Raw genomic sequence first — 24482 nt, forward strand, 5'->3', positions numbered from 1 at the left:
AGTTGCAAATTTTTCTTAAAACTGCATTCATTTTTACATCTTTAGTAGCTATTGTGTTAATTTTCCATTTTTTAGGACATCCAGTTGAAAACTAATCCTCAAGGTGACCTGTTAATGTTGCAGCCACTATGAGTAAAATAGCTGACTAATTCTTTATTTTAAAATGTTTTAATTTTAAATGATGATTTTAGGGAGTTCCTGTCATGGTGCAGTGGAAATGAATCCAACTAGGAACCGTGAGGTTGCAGGTTTGATCCCTGGCCTCTCTCAGTGAGTTAAGGATCCGGCGTTGCCATGAGCTGTGGTGTAGGTCGTGTGTGGACGCGGCTCAGATCCCGAGTTGCTGTCGCTGTGGTGTAGGCTGGCAGCTGTAGTTCTGATTGGACCCCTAGCCTGGGAACCTCCATATGTCGTGGGCTCAGCCCTTTTATAAAGCAAAAAAAAAAAAAAAAAAAAAACCCACTAAATGATGATTTTAGTTCTTCCTGCTCTTTTAATATTTTCAACTATAGGCTTTAAATATTTCTTATGTATATTAGTTACTTTACTCAAATATTTAAATGAGGGAGAAATTACAGTGAAATTGAAATAGATATATTAGATTTATTTCAAACGTTATTTGATAAAATTATCCTGGCTACTATGATTCATTTTTCCATCATTATTGTCATTTTATACTTCTTGGGTTGTCATTATGAAACCATAAAAAAATGATTATATAACATCCTTTCCTGATAATCATTACCCTGCATGACCAAGAAAAAAAAAAAAAACTAATAAAATTCTCCTGAGCAGTATGTACTATTACTCTACCTCTGTTCCTCATACTTTTTAAATAGAGAGAGGTACTACATAAACTATTGAAATCCCAAGTTCTTTGCTCTAAGGGCAGAGGGGTTTTTTTGGTTTTTGTTTTGTTTTGATTTGTTTTTTGATCTGGATTCTCAGCCTATAAATTCTGTTCTGTTGCTTCAGAAGCTAACTAATAACTTCAAATAGTGCAGTAACCCCAGACTAGAAAATTTAAAGTTGGCACATAAGGCTATTCCTGTATATGTTATCTCAGTGCAATTCCTATTAACGGAGTTGTTAAAGAAAAATTGATTTAAAATTGAATTAAATTGAATTGGGTGCATTATTTACTACCTAATTCTAGCAGTACTTTCTGTATAAATTGTGTGTCCTCTCAGTCCCTCAATTTTTCTTACAAAAAGAACATTTGATATGTTCTTTAGAAAGAACATATGAATACTTGGCCCTTTTTTTCCCCCAATCTTATTTAAACCTATTTATACTTTACATAACAATTTTACTGTGACTCAGAAAGCTACTTACAAGGAAACTTGCAACGAATAACCATGCAGAATGACTTTTTCCTTTTCCTCTCCATTGCACATAGCTGATTGTATAGCAAATTATAACAACCAACTGGATAACAAACAAACAAATCTGATGCTCCCTGAGTCAACTGTTTATGGTGATGTGGACCTTAGTAACAAAATCAATGAGATGAAAACCTTCAATAGCCCAAATCTGAAGGATGGGCGTTTTGTCAATCCATCAGGGCAGCCCACTCCTTATGCCACCACCCAGCTCATCCAGTCAAACCTCAGCAACAACATGAACAATGGCAGCGGGGACTCTGGCGAGAAGCACTGGAAACCGCCTGGACAGCAGAAGCAAGAAGTGGCACCGATTCAGTATAACATCATGGAGCAAAACAAACTGAACAAAGGTGAAGAGCCTTGCCTTTATCCCCATCCTTTTCTGTGTTGGCATCCTTAACCCTTCGGCACTACGTGCTGAAGCCTGTCTAGAACTAGCAAGTGAAATCTTTCTTTTGTCACTAACGTGTTCTCATTTCTTTGGTTTTGAAATTTTCCTGTGTCAAGGAGTTAATTAGCACAACAATAACCCTGGAAAATTGATTTTATAATAATATATAAGTATTTTCAAATGGTTTTGAGAGGAATTTAAATTTAATGGTAGGTGAGGGATTGCTCAGGACAGACATCTTTTATTCATAAGGCAGATGTACAACCATCACAATACCTCACATTTTAAATAAATAGGCTAACCCATTCTTTCCACTCGAGAATGGGAGATAATTGCTTCTACATGGTCATATAAATGAATGGCATTTTTATATCAAACTGAAGAAAATTAATTAAATTAACTTGAACTAGAGAAGTGGTTCCATTTGTTGTATTTCTCCTACCCCCTGCAGTTCCCGAGACTGCTGCAGTATATGATTTTAGAACCTAAATTTCTTTGGTTGACCTGATTGAAGTCTGTCAGGATAGAACCTCAAATAAATTGAGTTCAGTGTTAACTTGTAGCAGCAGAATAGTATTTTATGGCCTGAGGGGAATGTTTCTCTATTGTAATATCGGGACGTTGGAAGAGATAGGTATTTGATTTCTTTGTGGTCCTTCAGGCTACTGCTTTAATAACATGATTTGCAAAGTTATAACTCTAGAAAAGAAAGGAATTGGTCTAATTTAAATAGGTCAGGGCAATTCTGTATGAGTGTCCAGGTAAAGGGTACATTTTACCATAGATAATTAGAAACACAGATTTATTTTCTTCAGGATTGAGTTGGGAACTTTTTTTTTTTTAAAAGCCTATTATAGTTGGAGATTACAGAAAGAAAGCTTAAGACAAACATTTCATTTGATGTAGTGTTATATGTTTTAATTTAATAATAGAGCCATTTTGCCTTTTTCCCAGATTAAGAAAACGCTTGGGGATTTCTGTCATGGCTCAGCAGGAACAAATCCGACTACTATCCATGAGTTTGTGGGTTTGATCCCTGGCCTCGCTCAGTGGGTTGAGGATCCAGCATTGCCATGAGCTGTGATGTAGGTTATAGATGTGGCTCGGATCTGGTGTTGCTGTGGCTGGGGCTTAGGCCAGCAACTACAGCTCCAATTCAACCCCTAGCCTGGGAACTTCAATGTGTCCCAAGTGCGGCCCTAAAAAGCAAAAAAAGAAAGAAAAGAAAAGAAAACATGATATAATAACCCAATTCAATATGTATTTTTAACCATTTTTATTGAAGTATAGTTGTGGTACACTATTATATAAGTTCTAGCTGTATGACTAGTGATTCACAATTTTAAAGGTTATAGTCCATTCGTAGTTATTACAAAATACTGGCTATACTAACTCTGTTGTACAATATATCCTTGTAGCTTCTTTTATACTTAATAGTTTGTAACTATTAATCCCGCCTCTGCATCCGTAAATTGCTCCTCCCCCCCGTAAACACTAGTTTGTTCTCTGTATCTGTGAGTCTGTTTCTTTTTTGTTTATATTCACTAGTTTGTTGTATTTTTTTAGATTCTGCATGTAAGTGATACCACACAGTATTTGTCTTTCTCTGTTGGACCTTCACGTAGTATAATACACAAGTTCATGAACAAAGGCTGACAAAGATGAATAGGAACGTTGCTGTGATCATAGAGTTTACAGTGAAGATTCAAACTATTGTCATATGTCATATTATTCCTGCAGAGAGTATGGCTTTACTGTGGACTTTGGAAAGGTCTGACAGTCTTCTGTGCAAATATTTCAGAGCTCTGATTTATTGTTTACACTGCTTGTAAACAGACTTGGTATGTCAAACTATAATAAAGACACTGGAATGCAACTAGACTGACAGATTATTACTCAATAACATTCCAGTGGTGAGTTTATCATTTGGATTTTCATCTCTGCCTAAATGAGTAGAAGCATCGGTGGGAGACTGAGATATTTCATTTTCTTATCATGGACATATTTTTTATTAGATATAATCTTGCTGGCAAGTTTCAGTTTTACATTTATTTTTTTTATGATTCACAGACATGATATTTTCCTGAGTTCTTATTATTAAAATTATTTTGTTACTATACTTTTAAAGATAAGAAGTCAAGCAAATCTGATTTCTGCCTTAGCTGATTTGTAAATATTTTAAAAAGAAGAAATAGTCCCTCACAGGATTCGTTCACACTTATGTTTGGTTAGATTCATGTAAAGAAGATGACACAAAGAGTTTGTATTTTATAAATCTTAAAGGGGGATATATTTAAAGATTTTTATTTTTTCTTGGCTTTTTATCCTGAACATTTATGTACCCCTTAGCAAGTGATCAACATGGTAGTTTAAAAGCCTAATCATTGGTAATGATTGAGGCACCAAAGAAAATAAATGTTTAATTGTTTTCATCTGAAATGTCTAGATTATCGAGCCAATGATACAATTCCTCCAACAATCCCATACAACCAATCATATGACCAGAATACAGGAGGATCCTACAATAGTTCAGACCGGGGCAGTAGTACATCTGGTAAGTAAGAGAAACCAAGGAGAAAACCGATCTCTCATTTTAAAAAATGGTGCATTCAGAGATTACAAATTGAATACTAATGTTCCAACGTGTGTATATGACATGTCTAATCACATTATGTGATTTGAGTCTTCTAGGCATGGGTCTTTCCTCTGCACCTGAGGGACTGTCCACTCACTAAACCATTTTATGTTCTATTGGGTAACAAAGATTGAGGCTCCTATTTTCCTCCTTGTTAAGGAGCTGCAGTAAAGCCAGAAGCATGACCTCATCTTTAAAGGCAGTTGAAATGTTTTTTCCCCCTCAGCAAGAATATCATGAAAAATGTTGCCACATAGAGTTAATTTGCTAAATATGTTATCATTTGAAGGAAGGCTATAAAAGCACATACAATTTGAGCAGAATCAAAAGCCTAAGAGATGATATACTGAGATTTAGGTACAGTTGGAACCTGCCTCAATTTATAATTTCTCCACTCTCCCTCACTCAATTCTTGCTCATAAAGCAGCCTCCCAACTTCAGTGCCTCAGAAGCCACATTGCGGCCTCTTCCCTGTGGTCTTCATGCTGTTGCAGCTGTTTACCAGCTGTTTTCCTGATAGGGGCTGCAGATGGGAGCTTGCTGGTACTTAAGTCCTGTTTTTCTAATTAAAGGCAGTTCATTATTAGAACTAACATGTGGCAAGTCACACCACAATGAGAACAAAACCAATTGATCTTGACTCTAGTTTGTTTCTCTGGGAGAGGGTAGAAATATTACTTCCCAGCACCTGGATTAAAGTTGCCACAGGTGCTTTTAGGCAAGTCTCTTACTTCTTTTTCGGTAATGGATGTGGAATTTGCATTTTACTATCTTCCCTTGACCAAGGCGTGCTAATTTCACATTCTCTAGCCTGTGTTTTGTCACTGATTGAAATTGTTTCTATTTGAATTAAAGGAGTTTAGAAATAGTTCTACTCTTGTTCTACTATATGTGGTTTGACTTTCTTAACAACAGTCAAATTGTATCAAACGACTTTTTTTCCCCCTTTTTAAAGTAAGTAAACTCTACATTAAGAGAAAAATGTCAAGGATGCACTCTTGGAAAAATTGTATAAAATATTTTAATATTTGATGTTTCATGCTGCTTTTTCTTTGAATTCTTACCCCCTTAAAGAGAAACACATCTTAATGGAAAAACATATGATTCTAAGTTGTTAATATTCAATTGACTTTCTCCATCCCTCAGCTTAGCTACATAGGTCCTGATGTTCTGTTGCTATTTATTATTCGGTATTGTGACTATACGGTAAAAAATTACAAAGAGGTGAAATCTGGTGGTAATTAGGGAAGAGAATGAAGCAATTAAATGACGTATAGGAGAGGTTTGTGATGTTAGGCCTTTCGGAACAGATGGAGTTGTTATAGTAAATAGATGTACGCCAGGAAATCAAGAGGAAGGTGGTGGGTATAGTCAACTCCACAACACAGGCATAGCCATTCCAACACAGGACGACTGAGTAGAGGAAGAGAGGATGAAAATACATAAGCAGAGGCCGGACAATCATAATTGATGAGTAGCAACCTGTCTCTCAGCCCACACGTGGTGCAGTAACATTCCAGTGCAAGAACATCTGGCTTAACAAACACTGCTATTTGAATATCCCCAAGTGACTTAAAAAAAATAAGGCCCACTGAACATACTAAGACCTGTTTCATGCACCATGTTAACTTGGAGTTGTTTCAGAAAGGTTAAATAAAAAAGACCAAGATAATTCGCTGAATTTAAGGGATCATATAAGAAATATAATAATAGACTTATTGTCCATAATTTACAGAAGAATCTAAAATGTGTCATATTGGAGGAGGAGGATAAAGACCACTTCGTCCACAAATATCTTTGACCTAAAGCTATTTTTTTAAATACCCCAAAATATGCAGCTACCTATGGTTAAAGAATATGCCGAATCTAATATCAGAACATTGGGGAACTTGAATAATTGAGCTATTTTGACCAAGAATGTTCAAGAAACAATATTTCACTCTAAGCCATAATTTTATAGAAACAGTGGCTAAAAACACTTCTGTTCTTTTTTAAAAATCATTTTTCTGCTTCTTTTGTTGTTAGATGTATTAGGTCTTCCAGCAATTATTTCCATCTGCACCTGCCTTTCTGACGAAAACTAGTAATTTCATTGTGCCTAAAACATTTCAGTGGACAAGTACAAATTATATATATTCAGTGATTTAATGCAACAGTGGAAATGTAATAGATCGTATCTGTATCATATTGTATTTTAGGTTCCAGCAATTAAATAATAGAAAGGCCCTTCAGAAAATATGTCTACAGCTCATTTGTTTTAGATGATAATCCATAATGCAATTAATTGCTGTAAGAAGATCACTATTAATGATATGACTTGTAAAATTCATTTATGATTTTATTGCTTTTTCATTATTTATTTTGCAGTTAAACTTGGCAATATTTTGCATCTTGTACAAGGTTTGGTTTAAAATTAATGAAGAAAAGAGTGTTTATCTCTTTATTTATATATGAATTACAAGGTCATGTTTACAGAAAATAATTAGCCTGTGATAATAAAAAAAAGATGGAAAGGACAGAAATGAAAGACTTAAACGCTTTATTTCTTTTAAAGGGAGTCAGGGGCACAAGAAAGGGGCACGGACACCCAAAGTACCAAAACAAGGTGGCATGAACTGGGCAGACCTGCTTCCTCCTCCTCCTGCACATCCTCCTCCTCATAGTAATAGTGAAGAGTACAGTGTTTCTGTAGATGAAAGGTAAGACGAACTTCAGTGGAATTAGATGATTCCTTAAACCCATATGAACTATTAAACTAAATCACCAAGGAGAGGCTGGTTCCTAAGGTCCGTGAACATTTGTCTCTGAATAAAATAATATCAAGAGGTCAACAGAACTTAAAACCCCTCCCCAGTGGAGTTCCCATCATGACTCAGCCATTAATGAACCTGACCAGCATCCATGAGGACACAGGTTCAATCCCTGGCCCCACTCAGTGGGTTAAGGATCTAGCGTTGTGGTGAGCTGTGGTGTAGGTTGCAGAAATAGCTCAGATTCCGTGTTGTGGTGGCCCTGGCATAGTCCGGTGGCTGTAGCACCAATTGGACCCCTAGCCTGGGAACCTCCATATGCCATGGGTGCGGCCCTAAAAAGACAAAAAGACAAAACAACAACAACAACAACAAAAAACCCTCCTCGGTGTTGTCAAAAAAAGGAATTTGTGACTTGGAAGCTGCTTTTGGAACTAAGAATCATGAACCATGAATACACACACACACACACTTATATACATACATAGTTTATATATTTATATTTACTGTATAGGCATATAATTTACATAGATGATCATGAGTATATATGAGAGCACATACATATCATTATATATATATATTATATATATGATTTTGTAATAAAATAATTATGTGGATTTATACCACAGCTGCAGTATCCTGAAAACTGTTTGCTCTTAGATTTTGTCACATTATGCTGAAACTGTAGAATTTAAACTTTACTAAATTATCTCTCTCAAGGATTTAACAAGTATAAATAATCTATATGACAGCAATTAGAAAGTTAGTCTGGAAGTTCTTGTTGTGGCTCAGCAGGTTTAGGACCTGACATTGTCTCTGTGAGGATGTGGCTCAATCCCTGCTCTCACACACTGGGTTAAGGATCTGGTATTGCCATAAGCTACAGCGTAGGTCGCAGATGAAGCCCAGATCCAGTGTTGCTGTGGCTGTGGCATATGCCTCAGCTGCAACTCTGGTTCAACACCTGGCCTGGGAAAAGAAAAAGGATGTTAATGTGCTTGTTCCACACTCCAGATTCTGTAGTACCACCAAAGAAAACAAAACAAGCTTCACTATGATCAATGGAAGAGAACTCGTTTGATGTAGAGAATGAACCCAAAAAAGTGAGAAACCTACCTGAAAATATAGTTTGTTTAAAATGACAATGATAAAGACATAGTTCTTTCACTCTCCCCTAAAAAAAAAATTATAGTTCCCACTATTCCGGGAAACACAGTCTCTGTACTTTTATATTCCAATCACTGAATTAGCAAAGGCTGAGCCATTGCTCCTAGGAGAAATGCAGGGTTCGGTTCCTGCAAGCCTTGGGTCACAGTATTTCTGTCAGCTAATCCATACATAAACTTTATATTTTATGTGTGATTTCTTTTAACAACATTTAATGTATATTGTTGATTCATTAACATCGAACTCACAGCCAATAGCACTGTAAGTCATTCTTGAACAAAGTTTATTTAATATAAATACATCTTCCATTAAGGCTCATCAGAACCTTTTTTACACTTTGGAACACTAGACAGCCCTAATGTACTACATTTGGGATCATTTTAAATAGGGAACTCACCAACATAAAACAAAAAGAGAGAGAGAGAGAACAACATGGCCCTATTTAGACCATGGAAAGGAAACAATGCTGGTTTATAGTCTGAGAGCTGAAACAAGAAGGCAGAATGTCACCTTATTTGACCTCAGATAGGAATGTATGCATCTATCAGGTGACACAAATTTTTAGCTTCTCTGTATATGTCCATGAATGACCACAAAAATGCTATTGGTATTGACTTTGAGTTACCCATATTTTTTTAGCAGATAGGTGAATTTGCAAATATGGAATGTGCAAATAACCAGGATTTACTGATTTTTAAAAATTCATTTCCTAGGCTGTATTAACAACATGTATTGCTGTTTTAGTCCACCAAAAAAAGGGGTAAAACAAAATTAGTGGATGTAGTTAAAAAAAACAAACAAACAAGGGATTCAACTGTGTCCCAAAGGGAAAGTCTGATTCTAACTGGGAAGAGTCTGATCTGCTGTTTTTGTTCTTGATCTCACCAAATGAGATGGTTCTTAATCAAGAGGAGGGGTTTCATGGACATTAAGACCACAGAGAGATGTGAACTCCTAGAAAACTAACATGATATACATGGTAGGAAGTGAGAGGAAGCTGGGAAGGCAAGTGTAAGCCAGATTATAAAGATATTCAAATGTCTTAGTAGATGCTCCTATTTTATTCTCTAGGCAATTAGAGAGCCACTTATTTTAAAGCAGGTGAATAACTGGAGTGACACATATTATGATAAAGTAATCTCGGAAACAATGTGAATGAAGGTGGAGAAAAAGCAATAGATTCTAGAGGTTTTTTTAGAAGTAGAATATAATTGAACTGGGAAACAGTTTGAGGTAGAGAAGAAAGAGGAATGTCAAAATGAGTACAAGATACATAGAAAACAAAAAAAGTATCAAAGAGGAAGATAGTGGGATTAGCTCAGTAAAAGAAGATACAAAGAAATCACATTATATGAGCATCTACTAAGAAATCATATGAGCATCAACTTTCCTGAGTTCTGGTAAACATGACAGCTGGTAGAGAATGAACAAGAGACAGGGATTGAGTTCCCTGGTAGCCTAGTGGTTAAGGATCTGGCATTGCCACCGCTGTTGGCTTAGGACACTGCTGTGGCTCCAGTTCAATCCCTTGCCTGGAAATATCCATGGGCGGGGGGGGCAGGAGTGAGCAGGGGCATAAAAGGGGTGGGTAACAGGAACAAAATTTTTATAATGCCTTAAGTTACTGCCATGCTAATTAACCATATGCCCTGAGGTAGGAGAAAAGAGATTGGCATGACTGTTCCCCAGAACTATTTAGAGCTTCCTCACACCTCTAGCAGAAGAGTAGAGGGGCATTTTATTTTATTTTATTTTATTTATTTTTGTCTTTTTGCCTTTTCTAGGCTGCTCCCGTGGCATATGGAGGTTCCCAGGCTAGGGGTCTAATCGGAGCTGTAGCCGCTGGCCTACGCCAGAGCCACAGCAACTCGGGATCTGAGCCGCATCTGCAACCTACACCACAGCTCACGGCAACGCCAGGTCCTTAACCCACTGAGCAAGGCCAGGGATCGAACCCACAACCTCATGGTTCCCAGTCGGATTCGTTAACCACTGAGCCACGATGGGAACTCCTAGAGGGGCATTTTATTGTTTATTGATTATTTTATTTATAAGGGTTTTTTGTTCACCCTCCTAAATGCAAGCCAACTGTTACTTCATTTTGTGCTCAACTGAAGAAATAGTGATTTATCATGATTTCAGGGAAAAAGGGGGTCAGATCGGACTAATACGCTGATCTCCCTCTGAAAGGATTTTCAAGAGCCATTTTCCTCAGAGTTTAGTGTATCATCTTTGGATCATCCACAGGACCATCTTTGAGTCATCCTTTAGAGATCATGCTGAGTTGGAGGGATATACCAAACACATTTGCGGAGTACTAAATTAAACTCTGTTAAGTAGATTTCTTTGTCACAGGACCTCTCAGAGCCTTTAATGTGCCAATTAAATTATAACCCCCAGAGGAATAAAATATTATATATAGCACTTCGCAAACCTTTGCGACAATGACTTTAAAAAAAAAACAAAAACAAAAACAAAAAAACAATACCTTCTTAATATAGCCAGCACATTCAGATTTAAAAAGCAAGTCAGAGGTTCCCTTGTGGCACAGGTAAGGATCTGCATTGTCATCGCTGTGGGTTTGATCCCTGGCCCAGCAACTTCCACACACTGCAGGCACAGCCACAGAAATAAATAAATTAAATGAATAAATATTTAAAATAAAGAGCAATTCAAAGCTAGTATTTCACTAACTACAGGTAGTTTATTTGAATTAACCTGAAGTTAAGTCTAAGTGTCCTTATAATTTGTTTTAGCTATGACCAAGAAATGCCATGTCCTGTGCCACCAGCAAGGATGTATTTGCAGCAAGGTGAACTAGAAGAAGAGGAAGATGAACGAGGCCCCACTCCGCCTGTGCGGGGAGCAGCCTCTTCTCCAGCTGCCGTGTCTTATAGCCACCAGTCCACTGCCACTCTGACCCCCTCTCCACAGGAAGAACTCCAGCCCATGTTACAGGATTGCCCAGAGGAGATTGGCCACATGCAGCTCCAACCCGACAGGAGGTATGTTGTCACAAGCCTTCTTCACTGACAAACCAGATAATTTCCACTCCTAAGTGGCATTTACAGAATGCTATTACATGAAGTAATTTTCAGGTCACATGAGGCTTTTTTCCAGTCTCATCACACAGTAAGCCTTCGTAATTAACATATAAAGTAATATTGTTGATCAGAACATTAGAGTAATTGATCCCAGTGAACTTGCAGCCATAAAATAATGCACCTTAATACTCACCCACTTATGATAATTACATTTATAAACATGCGGAGATCATGTAGTAAAATATGTGGGTTGCTAATCTTGTAACATTTTATTGATGATGACTGTTTTCGTATTTTAGTCTTCTTTATGCATGGGTATGTCACTTCTTTAGTCTATGGGAAATAGATTTTTCTCCTGTCTCTTTAAATTAAGTCTGCAGAATGATCTGTTCTTTAATAGTTATAATGTTGCAGAAGAATGAATTTGGTAAATTCATTTTATGTTAACCTCAGGTGCCTTTGGTTGTGATGTTAGGTTGTAGTTCTTTTGTCTAAGCTGCTAAATAGTGTGTGTGTGTGTGTGTGTGTGTGTGTGTGTCTTAGACTTTTTTTAACCTATATATTCAGCATTGCCAACCAGTACATTTTTGTCATGCATAAATCCTTCATTCGTCATTTCTACCACATAAAAGCTATTACTGCATCATGTTAGCATTTCTCTCATTGTGATTATTTTGTTTGTACTATTTTATTGCCCTTAACACATTGTATATGTATAACTTTCTATATTCCTAATATCATTTGAAACTGAGTATATTATTTGCCTCAGAAGAACTCCCCTCAGTATGCTTGATGAATAACAAAGTCTGGTTTACGCTGCTTGAATTCTGTAGGTTAAAATAGGATTTGCAGTGTTTGTTAACTATTCTATCAGTAAGAGGTTATTACCAAATTTCACTCAGATATTCTCTAAAATGAAGGAAGAAGTTAAATTTTCTTGCGTGTGTCAAGGGGGAAGTCAGATTGCTAGACATGTAAACTTAATACTGTTAACCCAGGAAGACTGAGAAAAAATAAGGCATCTCTTTTCCCTATTAAGGTCAAAGCCATCTCTGCCACTCTCATTCAGAGAAAATGAGACACTAATAGAGGCTATTAGCTCTGAAATTCCTTAGCATTCTTTTCTCATTCTTTCAATTACCCTTTTCCTCACTGTGCTCCTCTGTGTTACAAGTGATTCCCAGTATTTTCTTCCTGGAAAGCTCTTCTTTTGTCTTCCTTATGTTATCCTTTTCACCTGTGTTGAAAATGATCAAAAATCAGCTTATCGCGCTTGACTTCTCAACCTCTTTCTCTTCATTCAGCCCTCTCTCTTCACTATTAACTCCACTACTTTTTAAACTTTCCTTCACTTCTTCTAGTTATCATACTCTTTGCCCCTCCTTTTCCTTGGGATCATCTAACCACTTCTGCCTTCCTAATTCTTACTCACACCAGAGCCCATTGCATTCCAGTTTATACCATTTTGCTTCTCTCAGGCTACAGAAAATAACCTCATACTTGTTATTGCAAAGGCTTCTCAGTCCTTATCACACTTTATCACTTGCAGTGATGACATGTTTTCTAATTTTTTTGTGAGAATCAAATGAGATCATGTATATAAAGTACCTAAGGCAATCCCTACTGTCCTCACCCTTACACCATCCCTCCTACACATGGTTCAGCTATCACCTATATACTGATGGCTTTTGAATTGATTTAGCCAGCCCGTCCCTTTTTCCTGAACACCATCGTGATATTTTCACTTAGACATCTAAAACTACACGCGTCCAAAACCAAATTCTTTGTCTTTGCACTTGACCTTTCAGACTTGTTCCCTCTTTTCTTTTGTTGGCAATCTGGAATCACTAATCCTTGTTTATTTCACAAAACATTAATTAACTCAAAAAACTTGGTGATTTTGAAATCAGCTCAATTATCTTCCTGCTATTCCCCAAGATAAATTATTCACCAAACCCTTTCACTTCTAACTCCAAAATATCTCTTGAGTTGGTTCTTAGTTTTCCATTTCTAGAGCTGCTAGGGCAGGCCCTCAGTCTCTATCCTTTGAAATATTGCCATATCCTTGAACTAATTACCACTTTTCTTCTCTCCCTCTTCTGTCCACTCTCCACATAATCTTTCTTTACACACAAGTTTGGTGATATTACTCCCTATTCAATGTCAAGTCTTACTGTTTAGCTCAGTATTCAAAGCCTTTTACAATTCTTTCTCCATCCCTACCCCCCCACAGGACTGTTTTATTTTTTTTTCCGGTATATATTGTTTTTAATTGTTATTTCCCCAATGCAATTTTTTTTCTACTGTTCAGTTCTTTTTCCTTTACTTACCTCTTCCCACCTAATCCCTCCATACTAATTCCCACTTTGCTAATTAGTCTGTATGAAATTCCCTAAATGTGTCTTAAACTCACCAAGATCTCATCAGCAATGCTACTTTCCGGCCCACAGAGGGCTACTTTAGAGCTAGCAGGTGGGGCAGGTAGCTTTTGCCTCTTGTGGCTGCCACCAACATCCTTATTGTCCTCACTAAGTACATACTGTTTCTTTGATTGCCTGACATCACTTATCTTTCTAAGCCTGTTCAAATTCAACACCTATACAACTTTCCTCTTGTTGCCTGGCAAAAATCAACTAATCTTTTTCTTCCTCTTCACAGTGGTCTGTTCACAGCTCTGCTACCACACTAATCAGGTTTTCATGTTGCATTAGCATTGGCTATTTGTATTTTTGTTTGCCCATCTAAATCAAAAGCTCTTTGAGAGCAGAGCTATTGTCTTACTCATGCCGTTGAATTCCACAAAGCTTTCTTCAGTAAGTATCTGATAAGTGGAATCTGATACTAGAGGGGAATTTGGAAATGACTTTCCCCCTGTTGCTTTTTTTTGGGGGGGTGACCTCAAAATGAATATGGATATTTGGGAAGTGCATTGGATGTCTGCACCTAAAATCCTCTTTGACGATATGCAGCCTTTTTTAAAAGGTATGACTTTCAGTCTATGAAGGTATTAAGAATTGTATTTTGGAGTTCCCCTGTGGCACTGCAATAAGGATCCAGCGTTGTTCACTGCAGCAGCTCAAGTTACTGCTATGATGTGAGTTCAGTCCCTGGCCCGGGGACTTCCACATGCTGAGAGCACCACCCCCCTCCCAAAAGGAGAATTGTTATTTCCAGGACTGTTGCTGGAAATAACACTGGGCACTAATAAGAAGTAGATGAAAGTCCATTAAACATAAAAACTATCACTGCTCTTTCATGCTGAAGGTATATTGTACATGTTTACCATAGAAATTTTTGAAAACACAGATAAACAAAATGAAAGTACAGAAGTACCAATGATCTATGTGGTCAGAAATTGTCACTGTTAAAATCTTGGTAAAGATCTTATCCATCCTTCATCTCTACATGTACTCACATTGCATTGAAACTGTGACATGCCAATATAATTTTATAAGCTACTCTTTTCACTGAATAGTAAATTTTTCCATGCCAGTAACTATTTAGATACTTGCATTAAACAAATGTATGCTGTAATTTGTTTAAACAGTTCTTTAATACTGGACATTTAAGTCATGTCTATCTTTTTGATACTACATGTAAATCTATAATTCCCACCTCTAGTTAAGTCTTTGAGTCAAGCCTCTTCTCAAACCCTGGCCTGTTCAGATGCCCCATCAGTAGATGACTACTGTTTCTCATCATCCTGCCACTTTCCTAATGAGGCACTCATTAAAGACAGATAGCTCTTTCTTTACGTATTTCATTCTAGAGCATTAGACCATTATGTCCAAGTCTCTGTTCTTACAGATTTTTACTGCCTGAATATCACTCAGAGAGCAGTACACGTCTCTAGCCATAAAGACACTTTCCTACTTCTGACAGCCATTTTCTCTTGCCTGTATTACTGTAATGGCCCGTAAGTGGTCTTGTTGCCTTTAGGCTTGCCCCTTCTTCAATTTAATCTTCTTGCTGCACACTGTACAGAGGCATTTTCTTAAAATCCCACACTGATCAAGTCTCCCCATTGTTTAAAATCTCTCAATGGCTGCTCATTTCCCTTAGAAGGTTCCTTAATGTAGCAATCAAGGCCCTTTGTGATCTGACCCCTGCGTGCTTCCCTTTCCTTATCCATTGGCACTCCCCTCCTCCTTGTTCATGTTGCCTTCACTCTAAGTTTCTTCCAGTTCCTGGAATGACCAGTGCTGTCATCTACCTTGAGGTCTTTCTATTTGCCATCCCATCCTCCTGGGACACCATCATCCCATCTCTTTTTTGGAGCTAACAGTTATGTGCCTTTTATTTAGTTATGTATTTACTGGCCATGCCCAAAGCATGTGTGAGTTCCCTGCCCAGGGATATACTCATGATAGCAGCAACCCAAGCCACTGTCGTAACAACACCAGATCCTTAACCCCCTGCCACAAGAGAACTCCTTATGTACCCTTTAGATCCAAGATTAAATGGCAGAAACTCCTCAGAGAATCTTTTCCTGATGTCCCAGCTCTGAGATAGGAGCCAATTATTTGTGTTCCCACAATGAGTGCCCTAGGTATCATCTGTCATGGAGCTTTGTGAATATTGTATTATTGTTGCATATTTAATTAATTGTTGGTTTCCTCCACTAGACTATAAGTCTCTTCAGGCAAGGAACATATCTATTGTATGTAGCTGAATTTCTAGCGTAGTGCCTAAGTTCCTGTTTCTATTGCTGCCGGACATGCCACACTAAGACACAATCACCTAAAACCATTTTATTTTACTTATAATTCCATGAGTCAGGAATTCTGAAAGGATTTACCTGGGCAACTCAACTCTGATCCACATGGGTTCTTCTGGTCTTTAGGGCTGCGAGATCTACTTCAAGTTAGTTTCTTCACTCCTATGCCTGACGTCTTAGTGCTCTGTGGCCTCTCCAGGGTCTCTGTCATAGCCCAGGGTTCTCCTAACATGGAGATCTCAGGGAAGTGGCACTTCTTACATGGCAGCAGCCTTCCAAGAAGTCCAGAAAGTGAAGTTGCCAGGCCAGTTAAGAGCTACACTCAGAACGGGCACAGTTTCTGCCACATTCCACCACAGGGTCCACCCAGATTCATGAATGTAGAGCTAAATTCCCTCTGTTGATGGAGAAGAGCAAGTTCTCATCTCAGAAGAGCACTGGGGATGGAAGATATTGTTGTGGACATCTTTGCAAAATATAGTCTGCCATGGCCTGATACAGAGTTAGCTTTAGTAACCAGGAGTGCTTGAAAATCAAATCCTTCAATGTCTCAAGTATAAACCATAAGCCATTGTCTAAGCTCTTGTTGCTTGTAGTCCCTTTGGTCTCAGACACTAGAAAATTCTTCACTGTAGTTGGTACACAATAAATGTTTAAACACTAAATACATTTTTTACTTTTACGGTGATTGATTAGAGGCATTGATTATTGATTAGAGGCATTATACATAATAGTGTGATGTATATTAACAAGAAATCACTGTGCTAAAACCATTGTAACATTGCAATATTTAATTAAATAAGTATTTCATAAGTGTATTACTATAGATATTGCAGTTTTGACATTCTAATGAGTTTGTAAGATACTCTATTTTTGTCTAAAACTAGGTAAACTAGATGATCAACATAATAGGAATCTCTCTTCTCTCTTTTCAGCAATAACTATGAAAATAATATAAGTAAATTTATTTACATTTATTGTTTTCGAAAGTATCTGGTACTATTGAATTTGCTGTAGTTGATATTTAGTAAAAAAATAATAATAATCTCTTGAAAAGTAAAAGTAAATTTCATGTATGGAATAGGAAGCTTACTGATATTTTATCAATGTATATGAACTAAATATGATATAGTTGGAAGAAAAGAAAGAAGGCAAAGGGAAATTAAATATCTTATCTATTTACAAGCCAGTACATGGTTAATTATACAAAGTACTGAAGCTACACCAGTTTTAGAAAAGAATCTCAAAGGTGTACATTTTCCCCCTTTGATGTTTTGCTTGGTAAATGGTATGTAGTAAACTATAAAACCGCTTGCTTTCATAAATTAATGGTATTAGTCCCTTTTTCTCTTGAACATGTTTATGAAGGTATCGTTTTTTCAGGAGCCTAGAGTGTTATGATTCACAGTTATATACTTGTACATTTTTTCAGAACACATTGAAACCCCTTGAGGGGGTTGAGGTTCATTTGTGGGAATCCCACTTGAGTGCAACATCCTGAAATAGCCTTTTGTTTTCAAATAGAATATATTACATACTTCAAACTGTACATGTTTATCACACATTCCCTGGGCTGGCCTTATTTACAGATGGTTTGAATAAATTTTTCTGTCTTTCCCCCGCATTTGTACAGGGTGGTTGTAGTTAAAAGCCAGCCCTCATTTAACGTGAAGATGTTTTTGCTCCACACAATGTGGATTATCCAAATACAACAATGCTGGCATCCTTTCATTGTGAAATTGGCTGTCCTACATCCCTTTTTTGATGGTCAAAATAGTCCCTTTTGTGCTAAAAAGTCTTACATGTGTTTAAAAAAAGAAGTTTCTTGTGGTATTTTGGATGTGCATGCTGACAAAGACTGTAAATTAACTTTTAAGTATGGTATTTTATTGCAATCCAAAATTAAACAAAGGTTTTCTGCCTATGTGTATAACACACTCCATATTGAAACAATTATCCATTTTAATCTCTTAAATAACTTCAGCTTGGGACATTTTTCATATTTCTTCTAGTGCCACACACAGATACATTAGAAACCACCCAGAAATGAAAAATAACAATTTATACTGGAGTGTATACATATGTTATTACATGTCTATGTCTGTGTATATGTGTGTGTGTGTGTATGTGTATATATGTATGTGTAATAATATCATTCCTAGAGGAAAGTCCATGAACTTGGAAATGGAATTTGGGATTTAATTCTAAATTTGATACATACTAGTAGTAAGCACTTTGGCAAGGTCCTAATTCCTCTGAATTGCAATGGCCTCCTCTGTTAAAATGATAATAAAATAAGTACCTTAGAAAGTTGTTGTGAGAATTAGATGAGTTAACACTGTGAAATACTTAGCGCAAAGTAGGTGCTCAACGAATTAATTAATTGTGGTATTTTAATAATCATATATTTTTAATGCTTTCTATTTGTGTTAATGAAACATGTTTATTGAAGTGTCAATTCCTTGGGATAAAAAGCACCAAACCTTTTCTTCAGACCACTGCCATGCCACCCTAAAAACTGTGCTATACTGAACTTCCGTTTCCTTCTCTATAGCAGGTCCCTAAGCTAAATCTTGACCAGCTCCTATGTAGTTTTGCTGTTTTCTTTTTTTCTTTTAATTTAAGGCGCATCTGCAACCTACATCGCACTCATGACAACACCAGATCCATAACCAGTGAGCAAGACCAGAGACTGAACCTGCCTCCTCATGGATGCTAGTCAGACTTGTTAACCACTGAGCCACGATGAGAACTCCTGTTTTTAATAGAATAAAATCTAAAGGAAATTGTATCATATGCTCAATGTATAATTTTTTTAATCCTAGAAAATTCTACTCTCTATTGTCAAAATGAAAGAGTCCATTTGCTTGCAGTTGTAGGATTGGCAATGAAGGAAAGGGAAAGGAACTTATTTCTGCGTTCCTGGAGCAGCCTGTTTTAGGACTGATGTCTGTTGTCTTTGGTTATAATAACCTCTCAACAGTGTTCTGTATATTTTAGGACAAATACGTAGGTGTCAATCTCTACCCCTTTTTAACTGAACATAATCCAAAAAATAAAACATAAGGTGACTTATAGGCAGCTGAGATTATTTCTAATAAACTTGAATCAGGGAGTTCCCTGGTGGCCTAGTGGCTAAGAATTCAATGGTTGTCACAGTTGTGGCTTTGGTTCAGTCTGTGGCCCGGGAACTTCTACATACCGCAGGCAAAGCTAAAAATTAAATAAATCAATCAAAAGGTAGCCCACCTTGTTTAAAAGTACCTCATACGTCTGGTTTGGAGGTAAATTTCTTACAACTCAAAAATAGAACTTAGACATGCTCTTATTTCCCATTGTTTTTGTTGTTGTTGTTGTTGTTGTTTTGTTTTTCCTGAACAAATTAGCTCCAAAGAAACAAAGATCAAATTGGTGTACTTGTGAATTTCTTGGTTGATTTATGCTTTTGTGTCTTAAGTTATGAGCTAAGCCATACCTATTTATTCATCCTCCCACAGAAGGCAGCCTGTGAGCCCTCCTCCACCTCCACGGCCAATTTCCCCACCGCATACCTATGGCTACATATCAGGACCCCTTGTCTCAGATATGGATACGGATGCTCCAGAAGAGGAAGAAGACGAAGCCGACATGGAAGTGGCCAAGATGCAGACCAGAAGGCTTTTGTTACGCGGGCTTGAGCAAACCCCTGCCTCTAGTGTTGGGGACCTGGAGAGCTCTGTCACTGGGTCCATGATCAATGGCTGGGGCTCAGCCTCAGAGGAGGACAACATTTCCAGTGGACGTTCCAGTGTTAGTTCTTCTGACGGCTCTTTTTTCACCGATGCCGATTTTGCCCAGGCGGTCGCAGCAGCAGCCGAGTATGCTGGTCTGAAGGTGGCTCGTCGCCAAATGCAGGATGCTGCTGGTAAGTCTTTCACCAAGATGGAAAAGGAAACTCGATGTGTATATGCCAGTTGCTGGTTGTTCTCCTATAATCTTATGTCCTGTGTGAAATGCAACTATTATTGCTCTCTTTTTATTTTTTGGTTGCCTAACGACACCAAGGTCCAAGAATATGGTGTATTTTGCTTATTCCCTTTTTCTTAACAAGGTTTTTAAAATCTTCTATTTATGTTTATTTAATAACTCCTATATAATGAGAGTGAAACTACCTGAAAAGTCTTCATTTTTAAAATACAGCAAATATACAAACATATACAGTTTCTTTAGGAATGCATATGATCCATTAAATGAGGTTTGTGTTATATATACATATATATATATATATTTGAGATGTAAAATGTAACCAAAATAAAATTGATTGAAGTAATTCCCTCACCTTTTTTAATTAGAAATTGTCTAGGAGAAATAGATAATTATCCATAGGGGACACTCAACTGTTGGAAATTGGGCTATTTTTCCTTAATCCCCATTCTCCTCATGCCCTCTCAGTAATAATACTAATTTAACTGGGAAGATATAAACACACATTTTCAAGCATAAATATATTCCACGCTTAAAGTAAACATTGTTAATCCAATAATTTGGTGTGCAAATTAATCCAAACATACTTTTTTCTATTTTTCATTTTAGTTGCCAGTTGCCTGTTTTTAAATTACTGTATATCCATTCTTACTCATTTTTACTTATCCTCTACTCCCAACTCTCTTTAGAAAGTAAATAGTATTAGAAAGAAAAAAAAATAATTTAAATCATACATTTATCACATGACTTTCCTTTCTTTAGAATGGAATACATACTTTATACATTCATACACACATTGAATGTGTGTATATATTTCTGTATATTCCAAGAAAATATAGAGTAAAATAATGTGGTCAACAAGAAAAAGAGGCATTTTTGAGGAAGAAAAGACTATGACAACAAATCAGTAATTACTATTTTGTTGTTTTATTTTTCTTGGTTTAATAACTATAACATTGGTTGTCTTCCATGTTCTCTTCAGATATTGAATTGCTCATTGTTCTTATCAGTGTGGAATATATTCAGAGAAAATTTAACTCCCATCAGAAGGTTTTTTCTATATATTATTTATTAAGAATATATTGTAGGAAAACAATGTCTAATACCTCTCTATTATTGTAAAATGTGCATTTATTTCAGGCAGACTTAATACTCTATGATATTCAACCAGATTTCCTTTTTCCCCCTAATAGCTGCTGAATGTAATAAAATAAGCATGCAAACCTATCTTTCCTAATAACATCTAATTTTATGTATAGCTTTTGTTTCTCCTTATTTTTTAATCTTCTGTAAAAAAAAAAAAGAATAAGTAAGTGAAATTAAGCATCTCAAACTACTGCTTTCAGATTCCATTAAGGGCGTGTTTCAGTTCGTTAAATCAACGAGACATAGAAATAATGTTGAAAATTCATCTGTAAACGACCTTATGCCTCAGGGTCTATGAGCAGTAGATGGCCTTACACGATAGAATGAGTAATGGGTTCAGTCTCAGCCCTAATTCTCTTTTTTCATGGCTATGTAACTTTAATTGTAAGAGTCTCCATCATAGCTAAAGAGAGTTTGGTTTAATATTTTATTGTATTGTAATTTAGTGACTCTTCTGGTTTTCATTTGGCTCATAATTATAATGAGCTAAACATGCATTGGACCCTGCCTATTAATGTGTCTTTTCAGGAAAAGGTGATGCTTATCATATGACTTGAAGTTAATAAAAATGAATAATCCAATCACATTGCTTCTCACTTGGCCGCATTAATGTCTATTATTTAATATGCTTCAGTTAGCATCTTTAAATGTGTTGATTTTACTATACGTGGCTTATCCTGTTTAGAGCCAAACACATGTTGTTTTGGTCTCTCTGAAGTTCCTTGTGATACAACAGAAAAAATGGTATCTGGATTTGTATCTCTGGTATTTCAAGAAACCAAAATAACAAAATTCAGGTGTAGTGCCTATAGATCTCCATTGCCTTTATGGTTTAAATATTTTGTGCCTTTGTAATAAGTCTCTGTAAGAAAGCCAGAGAGTTGGAAAGCACTGCAGTGTACCGTGTCTGATTAACATAGTCATTCTTCACCTGTGAATGTTGTCTCTCCAAAAGCAAACAACCAAAAACGACTTCTGCCATCACCAAAAACATAGACATCTCTGTAGGGGTTGCTTTAAATATCCAGAACAAGAAAATAAGTATCTTGTGATGGAAAAAGGGACGTGAGTAGTTTTTGGCAAGTCTAAATATGGGAGCTAGCCTAATTTGAGGCTACCTTAATAGAAAATACCTGAGAATATATTAAGATATTAGGAATCTGTCTTTAATAGCACAAACATATGCTTAATTAAAATAAGAGGTGTATTTAGTACTCTTCATTCTTAGAACATGAACTTCTTAAGGTCTCTGGCTAGTCTGTTGCTTCCTCAAAAGGATTAGCCAGAGACCTTAAGAAATTGTTTTGAGAAAGCAACAGAAACTGGATATATTATGTAAAAATGCAATTAATATTTTTATTTGACAATAACACTTTATGAAGGTAGCTGCAAAAATAGCCACAATGTCTTTCTTTAATAAATATGTATCAAGAAATGTAACAGAATCAAATACCATTTTTTTTAAAGAGCCTGAAAATACTCTTAGAGTACTGTTCCAGGGGATAACTCAGAGTAACAAAATCCTGTTATTTACTGGAATAGTTTATTTAAGCTTTTTTTTTTTTTTAAATTAGGATGTTTCTACTTTTAGTGTGGTGTTGTTATCACTGTTAAATTAAACTTTATTGGTGAGTTTGGCTTTGATTGTTTTCCACAGGCCGCCGCCATTTTCATGCATCCCAGTGCCCTCGACCCACAAGTCCTGTGTCTACAGATAGCAACATGAGTGCTGCTGTAGTGCAGAAGGCCAGACCAGCCAAGAAACAAAAACACCAGCCGGGACATCTGCGCAGAGAAACCTACACAGATGGTAAGTCCATTGAAATGGATGAAAACATCTATGAATCTCGCCTCTTCACCCCGGCTCTCAGCTACTTGAAAATGCATCCACTGACATTCGAAATTGCATCAAAAATTCATTGACAGTAAGCCTCATACTCCTTATAGGAATGATCCATTTCCATATGTTGTCAGGCATCTCAAGTTGCTGCCGTTTTCTAATAGGTGGGTTATTTAAGAAACTGAAACATCATACAATGCTTTTAATAGTCTTAAAAGGTTATTTTATAGTTTTAAACAAAGAAACATTGTAGGTGAAATAAGGCCATAGAGTTAACATTCATCAGATTCCCGGAAAACTTCCTAAGGGTTCTCACTTTTTTTGCTGGGGAGTTTTACCTGCAAATAGAAGACAATAAACTCATTTGAATATTCATTCTGACTAGAGTGGTGTTATAAACAATTAGCTTGTGCATCAGAAGGCAAGTCCAATCATCTTCCCTCATGCCTTCACATACAACATCAACTCTCACTGAAGAGGTGAGGCTTGTGTTCTCCAGGGAGCACAGGAGAGCAACTGCAAACACTGTGATGTCGTCCAGAGAAAGCCTTTAATGAAAATGCCTCAGGTGGCCCAGCATTTATTAAACCGCCACCTTCTCATTTTATAAAACAACCCCAAGGGCTTTGTTGGAAATTCATGTAAGATAAATTCTCTCAGACTCACCCATCTTGTCAAGTTAGCCAAATTTGCTAAAGGGGTGGAGGAAGAAGGTTGTCGCAGGCATTGTTCGTTCCCCACCTCCTGGTCCTCTCCAGCCACAATCTGATTAGAACTTTCATTACCAGTCAGCAATTTTTCAAAAAGGGCATCATTTGCCATTATCATATGAAAGCCTAATATTATAGATCCTTATCCAAGGTTACAAGGAGGGTTTTCTGAGGCACTTCTCCCTGTGATTCCTGCCACTTGACAGAAAAATTTAATACAAAGCTCACAGCATGATGAGCACAAGTAATTTTGCAATGAGTGGCTGTCCATGCTATTATCTGTAGTTTATTCGGAGTATTTTCTCTCACTAGCATCTATCTGATATTAGACTACATTAAATACTGGCATGACACAGCGCACCTGGGCCTACTGGATCCTGCCCAGGATTCTTTTGTCAGTGAAACTGAGCTGTCAGAATATTATCTGATTTTGAAGGGTTATTATAGTGGCTTTGTGCATGTTTGCCTCTGTGAAGGCACAAACATTAGGTGTAAATCCCCAAACTCTATTGGCAGTTTTACATTTATGGGACCCCTGTAATGGCATTTTACAAGTTTTATAGCTGTTTTATCAGTTTTTATTATCTAAAAGAGAGTACCCCTAACAGAAAAACTGGTTAAACATCAAACCTTGATGTAAATACACTGGGTTGAATACATCAGGGGAAAAAAAACTGGCCTAAAGCTTTATGTAGCTCTTTCTACCTCTTATTAATACTTGTTTTGAGGGGCTT

The 24482-nt window shown here is 36.8% G+C and overlaps 1 protein-coding gene across 24 annotated transcripts in view; it reads left to right on the forward strand.

Annotated features, from left to right (window-relative positions):
- Positions 1–24482, forward strand: part of ROBO1 (roundabout guidance receptor 1) — a 1127179-nt gene that overhangs the window by 1087268 nt on the left and 15429 nt on the right. For 14 of the 24 annotated variants that reach the window (XM_084991649.1, XM_084991648.1, XM_084991651.1 and 11 more), the window contains 6 exons: positions 1400–1735; positions 4223–4330; positions 6966–7110; positions 11085–11333; positions 19587–19993; positions 22856–23008. In XM_084991649.1, coding sequence (XP_084847775.1) covers positions 1400–1735; positions 4223–4330; positions 6966–7110; positions 11085–11333; positions 19587–19993; positions 22856–23008 — 1398 coding nt within the window. The remainder of the gene's footprint in view (positions 1–1399; positions 1736–4222; positions 4331–6965; positions 7111–11084; positions 11334–19586; positions 19994–22855; positions 23009–24482) is intronic. The other 10 variants (XM_021071380.2, XM_084991658.1, XM_084991660.1 and 7 more) reach the window with 1 other exon arrangement.

The sequence above is a fragment of the Sus scrofa genome, chromosome 13 (genome assembly GCF_054392235.1).
Source record: "Sus scrofa isolate SSC_HxYL_T2T_F1_AM1 chromosome 13, Sscrofa_HxYL_maternal_Yorkshire_Landrace_v2.0, whole genome shotgun sequence".
Taxonomy (NCBI): domain Eukaryota; kingdom Metazoa; phylum Chordata; class Mammalia; order Artiodactyla; family Suidae; genus Sus; species Sus scrofa.